Source organism: Carassius carassius, chromosome 26 (genome assembly GCF_963082965.1).
Source record: "Carassius carassius chromosome 26, fCarCar2.1, whole genome shotgun sequence".
NCBI classification, from domain to species: domain Eukaryota; kingdom Metazoa; phylum Chordata; class Actinopteri; order Cypriniformes; family Cyprinidae; genus Carassius; species Carassius carassius.
The window spans coordinates 27,229,958-27,242,866 of record NC_081780.1 but is presented as its reverse complement, the minus strand read 5'-3'; the positions used below and the strand labels follow the sequence as shown (position 1 = coordinate 27,242,866).

Here is a 12,909-nt window from a genome sequence, read left to right as displayed (position 1 = left end):
AGATCCTCCAATAACCAACAGGTCTGGTGTTTGGGTGCACTTTGGATTCCCTGTAAGCTATAATGGTGATGATAGAATGAATGGTAAATAGTAAGGTCTCATATCCGCGGCTATAACGTAAATGTAGCCTACCAATCGCCGTGGTGATGTCTTTTGCCCTGTTTGAATCCGTTGGAAATGTCTGTCTAAATGCTGCGGGGATAGTTTGTTGTGTGTATGTTTCTCCTTTTTTCCGTCTTTTCCCAGATACTGACACACTAAGGTGATGTCGGCGTAAATGAGTTGACATGTTTCAAGTATTCCCGCTGGTGTTTTTTTTTTTTTGTATTCCCGCTGGTGTACCCTAGATGCGACATATTGTTGTTTTTTTATCCACCACTCTCTTGCCATCACCATTATAGCTTACAGTCAATCCAAAGTGCACCCAAACACCAGACCTGTTGGTTATTGGAGGATCTTCTATTTCTGGTCTGTTAAACGCATTGGCCATTTTGCAACGAGCCTTCAGCGTGTATTACTGAGTGAGCGAGCGCCTGACTGAGTGTAGCCTAACATAAACATATAAGTTGGTGTTTTTTTTCTTCTTCAGGGGTGTCAGGGGCGTTGCCTGTTACGTCGTTTGGGTTATTGGGCTACCTTGTTGAACGCATATCATTATATTTCACAATTTTTTATTTTCCAAATATAATTAATTAGTCCAACAAACCGTTCGGTCCATAATGCATACCGCGTACCGAGCCGAAAGCCTCGTACCGAACGGTTCAATACGAATACGCGTATCGTTACACCCCTAATATATATATATATATATATATATATATATTTTTTTTTTTTAATATATATAAATATATATATATATATATATTAGATTGCATTATAATGTAATGTGATTTTAACCCTTTATTGCACATAATATATGCCTACATGCTTACATTCACCTATACCAAGATATATAGACTACTGTATACCACAAATCAGCCAAAAAATACAGAGATATGAATTTTTGCTCATCTTGCCCAGCCCTATACAGAAGTACTGTACTGGAGTTTTTATTTTTATTAAATAGCAAAAAAATATAAATAAATAGCTAAAATTCACTTAACCGTTATGGTAATCAATTAAAATGTAAAAATTAAAACTGTAAACCACCACCACCTGACCACCCGCCACACTGATGGTACTCAACAAAAATGTCCAAGGTTGGCAGGTTTAGCGAACCCTGCAGTGGGGAAGAGCGTCAGGGGACCGCGGTGAGTGAGTGGGTTAAGCGCAAATAACAAACACCTGTCTCTTGTTTCAGTAATTGGTGTGGAGAGAGTACAAAACACCAGAAGAACCGGGAGCGAAGGAGAGAGAGAAGGACTGCTGACTGTTACACTCCTGGACCTTGCTGAGATTGTGTGGGAGTGATTCTATGTTGATTTTTGTCTGTTTTTGTGCCTGTTTGCACTTTTTGTTTTTGAATAATAAATAAAGCAGCTTGTAGTCAAAGCCGATCCTGCCGTCTTCAATGTTCATCAGCAAAACTGCAAACATTTAATTTGATTTTGAATTGTTTAAAACAATTGAAATACTATCTGGCCAGCGTAAATTAATTAGATCAACTCTATTTTAAAATATATAGGAGAACAACTTTAAACCATTTTGTTTTCATGGATATTTTCATATATTTATCATAAAACATAAGGATACTGGATCATTTTTAGCAATAAAAATTAATGTGTGTGGCACAAATGGCATTATAGTCCCCATCTCATATTTCCTTAATGTCTTCTGTTAAACATGATGTCACGTGCATGGAAATTATATGCAGATGAGGTTATGCATAGTAAAGGCATTGTAAACTCCATATGTGGTTATTTCGGGGAGGAGACGAGGTGGAGATGAACCTACCCACTCCTCCCCCTGAACGAGATTTATAAAGGGATTTTTGCTCAGGTTCTGGTGTACAAATGGTTTTATAAGTCGGAAAACTTTTGTGGGTATGCAAAATTTAGCTTTTGTTCCTACGTACACTTTTAGTATGAAATGTACAGAAAGTTTTATAAATGAGAACCCAGGTCTCTATTTGACGGTTCAGTTTGGGTCTGCTAATGAGTCATTCTAAATAATTATAAATAATGTTTTTTGTGTTGTTTTTTGATTCATCATTTTTATGAGTGTCATACGTTAGTTAAAAAGGCCTGCCACCTGAAGATCTCTCTACAGATACTGCTTTATGGGTAACTGCTTTATGGGTAACATGATGAAGTATCAGGAGTTGAAATCAGTCCATACATTGAAGAATGCATAGGGGTTACACAACAAGTTTCTATTTGACGGTGGCTTTGCGTCATGTTGGAGCACGCTGAGACAGTAGATGAACTCAAATTCAGGTTTGCTGGCAGATAAGGTCAATAACAACAGTTCTGATGCAATGCAGCGAAACGACAGATGATAATGGTGAATGGTGTCAGGTTGTGATGAAGACAAGAAACCATTTTATAACATGAGTCCTCTGACCACATAAGGGAAACAGGTCAATCCAAAGGCTGGGCATTGATGATACCAGTCACTGACATTTATATATATATTACTATATACTATGTATATTACTTTGCAATTTAACAGTTACTTTTCTTAAATTAGCCTTCCGCGATGACGTATGCAGCCTTCTAAATGAGACCGAGCTAAAGTGTTGATAATGAGTGATAAGTCCAGGTGTGCATGATCTGATACTGAGAGTGATGATGGGACATGTAGTCCCTGAGGAGAGTTGCTGTTAGATCATGCTCCATGCCAGATAATTAAGATCCATCCTGACAGAAAGTATCAGTTTTGTTTTGTACCAGAACAACTAGTCAGCAGAGTTGTCTAATAACCAAAAACTTGTTAACCACAATTCTGGTCCAAAATCATATTAACTCTCTGGTATTTCTCATTTGGGAGTCAGACTTTTATTGTTCACAGTCAAAAGTGACTGGACACCTGATTGTTTTTTTTTTTCATTTTATAGTAAATGATTACAATTTCTCTAGTTGTTTTTAGACTTAAGTTGCAGATTTAGAAAATGTTGCATATTTCCCATTCATTTCCAATGGCAGAACAAATATGACTATTTATGACCATTTATTTTTTTAGATTCAAGGTCACAATATCTTCCTTTTTTTTTGTCATATAGCGACTGCCATAAAAGTCAGTGAGTTTCGTTCCATTGAAGAAGCAATTTTTTTTTACATTTTAAACCTATTTTTTTCTCAGTCTACAATGACTGAACGACACCAGAGGGTTAACAGTCTCCTATCAGCCAAGATGAATGAGAAAAGCCACTAAAGAGGAGAAAAACGAGCAGAGTTTATTGAAGTCTTACTTGTGCGTTTCAATACTCAGACTTCGTCTAAAGAACACAAATCCAACAAATAGTGTTATCCCAAAACTGATTCCTAACATCCTATAAAAGTTTCCATTAACATTCCCTTATATCTCTTATTCATGAAAACAAACAGCTCTTGAAGCACACAGTCATAAGACCAAACAACAGTGGAGAAATAATATAATAGAAATTACTAAATAATAAATTAATCAATGAAATGACTATATAAATTATTATTAGAAGTATTGATTAAATGGAATAATACATATTGATGAATGAATAAAAATATGAATGTGGCTCTCCAGAACAGAAGTTGTTCAGCCCCGCAGTGTCACTATTTATTAGCTCCTAACAGACTTCAAAAACATCAACACCTTCCATTTAAGAGCTTGAACTGAGGGCTTGAGCCCCTCAGTTACTGATAGTCAACCAAATCTAAAGGATTGCATGAAACTGGAGTGGCAATAATTGCGAGTCATATAAAAATGGGATTTAAACAGAAAGCTTTTTGAAACCTTTTCAGTGCCTACATACTTGTAAATAACTTAAGATTTTATCTCGGGAGGATGACGCACTGATGCATTTTTTGAAAATGGACGCCTTTTGTTTTGTTTTTTTTACAATAAGTGATAAGGAACAGACATTCTTGAGAGGTCGTACCTGGACAAACTAAAAAAAGGGTGTGAGACAACAGCTTTTCATTCCTAAGGCGTCCTAAACAAAACGCATAGCCTATAATCCTAAAATTTATGTCTATACTTTCTTCTCTGAGCTGCATATGTCTGTTGAGACATTAATCAGTCCCTCCAGAAAAACCAAAATACATCATATGGCAAAAATCCTTGATTTTGTGGCATGTTTTCTTGAAAAATGCGATGAAATATGTGGAATATTTTAGCATTTTTATGCAATTTAAATTGCGGGAACTTGCAAAAACTGCGGTTTGATGAAAAAGAGAAAAAATTATTTCCCCAGACACCCTTTTCTCACTAGGCTACTACCTTAATGTAAAGAGTCATTTCTTATTACTTCCTGTGATAAGCAAGCATTCTTTCAGCCCTAGCAACTGTTTTGGAAGTTGACGCCTCGGTGTAGGTGAGCTGCTTCTTCCTGCCTGCTTCCGCTGCTGTTTTAACCATCATCAAATGTTTGCCGGTGGCAGCGTCGACTTCCGTCTGTGGTCCAACACACAGTTGCATGGAGTGCAAAATAATTTGCCCCCACTGTCATGTAACACACCGGGAAACTGCTTTGCGCTGTCTTTTGCACTTATTTTTGTTGGTAAATGAGAATGATTTGCGTGCTTCATCATGGTTTCACCCTAGTTTCACCGCGGGATTTGCAGATGATGTTCAAGTCGCATAATTAATAACTTAATAAGGTTCTTTATGATGGCGCTTTACCTGTGTGAAGTAGACTCAACATTTTTCAAATTTCTGCTAAGATATATGTGACTTTTTTTCAACAAAAATACAGGGATTATGAAATCATGCTAGCCCCGCATATTTTGCTTGCTGAAATTGGCAATTTATGTGGCGAAAGTGTGGCATATTTGAAAAAATGCAACCCCCACATAAATATGCATCCTTTGGCTGATTATGCATTAAAGTGACATGACATTCAGCCAAGTATGGTGACCCATACTCAGAATTCATGCTCTGCTTTTAACCCATCCAAAGTGCAGACACACACAGCAGTGAACACACACTGTGAACACACACCCGGAGCAGTGTTCATCATTTATGCTGCGGCGCCCGGGGAGCAGTTGGGGGTTCAATGCCTTGCTCAAGGGCACCTCAGTCGTGGTATTGCCAGCCCAAGATTCGAACCCACAACCCTAGTGTCAGAAGTCAAACTCTCTAACCACTAGGCCACGACTTTCCTTAAATCAGGCGATCACATAATTGCGTTTTTCTGGAGGGACTGATTAATGAGGGCACTCAATAACCTTAATGCACATCTAGTTTAACGTATCATATTTTTGTCTCATCTATTGCAATTACAAGAGTGAATCCACAATTATATGTGAATGCCAGTCCTGAAATGTTCTAATTCTCAAATGATAACATATATCTCTTAAAATGCAAAGATCGCACTCTTATATGCAAAAGCTGTCACTCACTTCAAATCATCACAATCTCACAAAGTTCTGTTATAAGCAGTGAGGCTCTCTTCAATGCGGACTGATTCTTTTCTTTGTCTTTTCTTTTGTTTTAAATTCAATCTTACAATTAATGTACGAACAACATGAAGACGGTATATTTTTAATATTTGTTTAATGGCATCTTTTTTTTATAACTGAAGACCATTATCACTGGTAATACAACTAATGTCTCTGAAATTGTTTTTTCCCACCCCTAATATTTAACCATTGACTATAGACCGTTTCATCTGGGCGCACGCGCCTGGCCAGAAGTTAACTTCCGGTCTGTGTTTGTTCATCAGTCTGGCGCTGGCTACAAACAGAGTTAAAGTTAAGGTGATGAGTAGACTGAAGTTTGGCGCAGGTGGTTGTGTATTACATTTATTTCTTTGTGGCACTCACAATATCAAAACCATCCAATTTTCCAAAAGGCTTCATTGAATAAACATGAGCTCGTTCTGCACGTGTAAAAATCACAACGAGGCGCGGGTGCTTTTATATCACTGTATTTCTGGAAGGAAGACTATATTTAATTAGTCTGTTAAATTTTCTCTGTTATTTTCATTTCATCTTGGATGTTATATGCCTGATAAAGCAGTGTTTGTGAACTCAGCACCTCTTTCTGTACAGCCATTACTGGAGAAACCTCGGTTTCTCCTGCTTTAAAGCACCTCCTGCTGGCAGAGAATGAATTTGCATTATTAGTAAGTCTGATTTACGCAGCAAACATATTTTATTTGTTATCAGATACAAGTTAAATTACGGACACAAAATTTGTGCATGCGCATTAATGTTTGTTTATGTTGTTGCTGTTGAAACCATCTATAGCCATTGAAAATTACAGTAGAAATGAGAGCTGAGTAAACTTCACACATAAACCATATTATAAATGTCATAAGTAGCTACCTGTGCCCTTCAGCAAGTAGGAAGTATACAGAAATTGAATAAAGTTATCAAACACTAAATTCTAAATTAAATATAGATAAATCCTTAAAGCTATAACAGTTATTCATTTCCTCTTTTTTCTTTTGTTCTTTGATTAACAGACATAACAGAATCTGGGTAATTAGATCATTTGCTTGCTATAGAGCTGCCTCTGCCGAATGTGACGTACTGTTTCCGAGCTCGTTTGACTCACGCTGGCGCTGAAGTGAAGTTGGAGAGCGCGTCTGAAACATCTCCTGTTTGATGTGGACATAAAGATGCATCTAAATAAATGCAGAAGCAGCCGTTGTGAGTGGGGTGGCACATTAAACTGAAAGAATTGATCACCAGCGTTAACGCACACATCTTGACAGCAGTAGTATTTAAATGTCTGAAACTTAAAATAAGCGTTATGTGATTAAAATACTGAGTAGTTGTGATATATGCCAAGGGCTGAGCACGTCTGCTTCTGACACAATGTTGTGCTGCTGCATGTGCAGAGACGCTGATTATCAGTGTAGATAACTGAACTTTATTGACAACTCCCCTTTCACAAACCTTCCACCTAGAGGCATGGCTCACTCAGTAGCGATCTCATCAGTCAGATCACAACAGATTTAGCCAGTGTGTCTGCTTCTTGACCTGATAAAAACGTTGTATTGTATTCATCATATTTCCTGGTTACAGGTGCACTTAGCATTTGCTCACCGGGGGTATTAACGTCCTTTGTTGTTTGTGTGGGTGTGTTCTACGTTATGATAGGCTGTCTACATTGTGCACCACATATCAAGCGCAACGACTTTTAGTTTTTACTGTAATGAGAATGCAACCTTTTATATAACAAAGAAAGCTACAACACCTTTTCTCCCTGTCTGAAGAACTGCTAAGGCACGATTGTGTGAAGATGGAGAACTGGAGAGGATCATCCGGAAAACCTGGTCAGTTCTTTGATGTAAAAAAACATTGGAATCAAAAATCATACTGTTTTAAGGAAGAGATTAAATTACCATAATAATAATAATAATAATAATAATAATGTTATTTTTTCTGATATCTTAAATGTCATAGTCACATTGTGCAGTTTAGAGCTAGATGGTAAACCACCCAGTTGATTTATGTAATGTAATTTCATGTGTTATACACTATGTATGTGGATAAAATTGCTGTACAAATACTCACGTATAGGTGAGGCCCTGGTAAAATTACAGTATGCTTGTTTAAGTCATCATTACACCACTGGAAAAAAAAGTAATCAATCATGGGCTGAAAAATAATCTGCTTCATGTTGTAAATGAGAAATAGGTGAATGTAGGAGGTAACATGAAGAAAGCGCTTTGTAGAAATAACATAAACATGGTTTTGTTTAAAAATTCTCCAGTAATGATGCAATATTATTATGTTTTTCTTTTTCAGTGAGTGTTCAGAGTATTGTTCTTCTGGGAAAGAGTGTGTCAGAAAACAGTATCGTGGGAAACGTCATATTAAAACGAGAAGCGTTTGACGGTAAAGCTCCTCCAGATGTTGTAGAGAGAGTCGGAGGAAGACTGAAGGACAGATATATGATGGTCATCAACAATCCTCAGCTGCTCCAGACATACATCTCAAATCATCAGATCACACAGACCGTGAAACAGTGTGTGCATCTGTCTGATCCAGGACCACATGCATTTATAATCATACTGCAGTATAAAGATTTCACTGAGGAGGACATGAGACGAGTGAAACAAGTGCTGGAAGAATTCGGCGAAGAAGCAATTACACGAACCATAATGATAACGACTGATGAAGAGACGTGTGGTGTTAGGGGTGCACCTGTGAAAGTGAATGAATTCATTCATCAGTTAGCTGTAGAGTGCGGAGGAGGACATGTTCAGCTAAGAGGAAAACCCGAATGGCACTCTGAGATATTCAAAAGGTTAGAAAATATACTGAAGAAAAGCTTTCTTGTACGTCAAATGCATATGGATACAGAAGGAGCATCATTGGATGAAAAAAAGAGCAGATCTGGAAGTTCAGTCAAAGTCGAGAATGAAGAGGAAGATTCTGATGGAGAGGATGATGGTGAGGCCACTAGTACTTTAACCTTGTTCGGACACTATAGGTTACTGGAGATCGGTGGCAGATACAACATGTAGATTTAACTTGGGAAGGATAGATTTCTTTATAATATTAAAGGGTTACTCCACCCAAAAATGAAAAATTGTCACTGTTCACTTACTCCCATGTCATTCCAAACCCGTGAAAGCTTTGTTCATCTTCGGAACACAATTTAAGATATTTTGGATGAAAACCGGGAGGCTTGAGACTGTCCTATAGATTGCCAAATAAATAAGTGTCAAGGTCCAGAAAAGCATCGTCAGAATAGTCCATCTGCCATCAATGATTCAACCGTAACATTATAAAGCAACGAGAGTACTTATTGTACATGAAAAAAACAAAAATAACTATTTTATTTAACAAATCCTCTCCTCTGTGTCTCTCCAAATCAGCATAGCGCCATTTAGACAAAGCTGGGCTGTACTCAGATGGTGTGCGCTCCGTGCAACATAATCTACATTAGATGGTCTTCTTAATAGAAAATATTTTGTCCTTTTAACTTTTTAGTTTACCCTCAATCATCCTTCAGGCCAAATTTGTGCAAAATCATTTTGTTTTGTTTTTTAAAAATATTTTCTGAGTGGATTTGGCTACATTTCTTATGTTTGCCACCTGAACACACACACAAAATAAGAGGACTCGATTCAACAAAGTTGAATTTGACCTTCATGCCCAAAAATGGGCACCCATAGGAAATGAATGGGAAATACCAAAATTCATAGCATTTTTTTATTATTTGTCCAATAAAACTCAATAAATCCAATGCAATGCAGATCAAACTACACAGAAATTAAGGTTTGAGTCTATACAACAATTCGCAGTGTCAATCAATCACACTCTCTCTCTCTCGCTCTGTCTCTCATACACAAACACACCCACCACAAAAAAGCCATTGAAAACTGCTGCCAACTAGTGGGTATTGTTTTTTTAAAATAATTTTATACCATAATAAGCCACCAGATCCCACCAAAGTCACCAAATCTTTAGGTTTAGGAAGTCTGAATTTACTGGATTTTTTATATATATATATTTTTTAAAGTAAAAAAATATTAACTAAATAAAAATAAGCATATTTTACATAAAGATATAGTACTTTCAGATGTAAATAAATAAAAAGAAAATAATAGTAATAATAATTGTGCAAATTTATAGATTTTATAGATGGCAATATAATTTTTATTTAAAAAAAAAACATTTGGGACCACACCTGAGACCTTTTATTCTCAATTTTGTCCAAGAAGCATGGATTAAGGGCTGTTATACAAATGATGCTTGAGGGTTACATTTATATTTTCAGCTTTGGTAAGTGCCAAGTTTCTCAAAATCAATTTGATACCTTGTCCTGCAATATTTAGGTGACTGAGAAACTGTAATTTAAAAGCATAAATATATATTTTTTCATATAAAGATATTTTCATGCTGCAATGAAACTTAAAATGAAAGTGGTCAAATTTAATAATTACTGTGTAATATATATATTTTCTTTTTTTGTTCTATAAGGAAGCACAGATGTCAACAGGAAACAAAAGCTGAACTTGGTGTTGTGTGGAAGTGATGAAACACTGAAGAAATACATATCCAAGATTATAAGAGGGAAAAAGAAACTGCTCCACCTCTCATACCAGAGAAAGAGAAATAAAGAATGTGTGAGGAGAGACGTGGAGCTTCATGGACGCTTGATCAGTCTGGTGGCGCTTCCAGCTCTGTTCAAAACTCCGCTCTCAGAAGAGGAAGTGATGTGTCAGACTCTCCGCTGTGTGTCTCTCTGTGATCCTGGAGTTCATGTTTTCCTCCTCGTTATTCCTAATACTCCACTTTCTAATGAAGACAAAGCAGAAATGGACAAGATCCAGAGGATTTTCAGCTCAAGAATCAACAATCACCTCATGGTTCTCATAAACCAAGAGAAAAAAATGAATAACAAACCAAATATGTTACATACTTCCATTGCTAATTTGTCTAATAAGACATGTCAAGGTCGATATTTTGTTTTGGAGAACAACTCACAAGTTCCAGCTATGTTGCAGGAGGTGGAGACAATGGTAAAAATGAACAATGGAAGTTGCTACACAACCTTCATGTGCCTTCAGGCTCAAGTTGAATTGGAAAGAAACAAATACACTGCTGAAATAGAAGAACTGAAAAGATCTGTGATGAAAACTCAATCAGCAGCAGGTTTGAGTTCTAAGTGTGTTTATGTTTGACATTATTACAGTGTGATTCATAATTTCATAATTTCAATGCCTTCAAAAATCAAAAGGTGGAATATTAGCATTACATGACACTGAAACTTCTGCTTTCTGTTCTCATAACTACTTAAAGTCAAATATGAGACGAAATGCTCATTGTCCCCATTGAGGAACAGCATTTCTTTAATATCAGATGAGGTGTTTGATTTAGAGTACAATTATTTTAAAGAATTTTAACTGTCAATATCTTGATGTTAGCAGGTGTAACACAAGCTGATGATGATGGTGATCTGAGGATTGTGCTGCTGGGAAAAACAGGTGTTGGGAAAAGTGCGACAGGAAACACCATACTGAGAAGGGAGGCTTTTACGTCAAAGTTAGCTTCACGGTCAGTGACCAGAGAGTGCCAGAAAGAAACTACTGAGTTCAACAAAAGACAGATAACTGTGATTGACACCCCAGGCCTGTTTGATACTGTGGTTGATAATGCTGAGACCGGGAGGGAGATTGTAAAGTGCGTCTCAATGGCAGCTCCTGGTCCACATGTGTTTCTGCTGGTGATTCCATTGGGACGATTTACCAGAGAGGAGAAGGATGCAGTAAAGATGATCCAGGAGATGTTTGGTTATAAATCCAGAATGTACACCATGGTGCTTTTCACCAGAGGAGATGATCTCAGAGGAACAAGTGTTGAAGAATTTATTGAAGATGATGGTAGCTTAAAGAACCTTGTCCAGCAATGTGGAAAGAGATACCATGTGTTCAATAACACAAAGAATACAGAGACGCAGGTTTCTGAGCTGCTGGATAAGATTGACTGTATGGTGGCAGTCAATGAAAGGAGCTTCTACACCAATGAGATGTTTCAGCAGGTGGAGAAGAACATTAGAGAAGAACAAGAGAGAATACTGAAAGAAAAAGAAGAAGAGATCAAGAGAAAACAAGAAGAGCTGAGAGCCACATATGAAGAAGAAATAGAGCAAATCAAGAAAGAAAATGAGAGAGAAAGGCAAGAAATGCAGAATGGACTGAGAAAAAATGAAGAGGAGTTTAAAAAGAAAGAAGAAGAAATCAAGAAAGAAACTGATGAGGGTCTACAAGAAGAGCTGAAGAGAAAACTGGAAGAACAGCAGACACGATTTGAGCAAGAAAATAAAAGAAAAGAAAAAGCTTTAGAAGAACAGCAACAGAACATCATAAAATATCTGGAAGAAAAACATGAGAAAGAAAAACACAAGCTCCAGGAGAAAATTCAACATGAAACAAGGGAACAAGCAGAGTGTGAATTTAGTGAAAAGCTTCAATCAGAAGTTGCTAAAGTTCTACAAGATTTTGAAGCAAAAGTACCATATAGATCAAGACGAGCTCGTGACTGGAGTAAATATGTTCCCGTTATTGGAGGAGCTCTTGGAAGCTTTGCTGGCTCTTTTGAAGACATTGCACGTTCGTTTATCAATTTACATTATAAACGTAAAGCTCAAAATCAAACTGAGTCATGAGTTCAGGTAAATTGGGGGAAATCATCTAGAGCCACATTAAGATGCCAATTACCATATTTTCCGCACTATAAGGCGCACCTTCAATGAATGGCCTATTTTAGAACTGTTTTCATATATAGGGCGCACAGGATTATAAAGCGCATAGAATAGAAGATACTGCAGTCAAACGTTTGACTGGGTTTGCGTTATGCATCCACTAGATGGAGCTGTGCTAAAGGGAATGTCAACATTTCGACAGAGCGCCTTGGTCCATATATAAGGCGCTCCGGATTATAAGGCGCACTGTCGTTTTTGAGAAAATCAAAGGCTTTTAAGTGCGCTTTTAAAATATGGTATACTTAAAAAGAAATTCAGAACACAGATATAGTAATTTTTTTAATGTTGTTTTTTTTTCTTCAGATTTCTGATCTCTGATCCCCAATGAAACCCCAATTGTATATCTGCAACAATTACAATTATCCCAAGTAAACGTGTACATAATTTCTATTAAGAAAATGTATACATAATCTCAAAAAAGCAAGTTAAAGCATAATCTCTTTCGCAAGTTTTCAAGCTATTGGCCCTGATTTGTTGTCTGTCATCAACAAATGTCTTTCTACTGGGACCGTACATGACTGCCTTCAACATACCTTTGTTCAGCCTCATCTTACAAAAACAAATTTGAATCCTATGCTTCTGAGTAATTTTCACCTCAAATTTACCTTT

At 36.9% G+C, this 12,909-nt stretch overlaps 1 protein-coding gene across 1 annotated transcript in view; it reads left to right on the top strand.

The window, feature by feature from the left end:
* Window positions 1–12,479, top strand: part of LOC132105998 (GTPase IMAP family member 8-like) — a 28,998-nt gene extending 16,519 nt beyond the window's left edge. The window contains exons 6-9 of the mRNA XM_059511580.1: window positions 7,833–8,550; window positions 9,814–9,818; window positions 10,017–10,691; window positions 10,964–12,479. Of these exons, the coding sequence (XP_059367563.1) occupies window positions 7,833–8,550; window positions 9,814–9,818; window positions 10,017–10,691; window positions 10,964–12,204 (2,639 nt within the window). The 3' untranslated portion in view covers window positions 12,205–12,479. The remainder of the gene's footprint in view (window positions 1–7,832; window positions 8,551–9,813; window positions 9,819–10,016; window positions 10,692–10,963) is intronic.
* The last annotated feature ends 430 nt before the right edge of the window (window positions 12,480–12,909 follow it).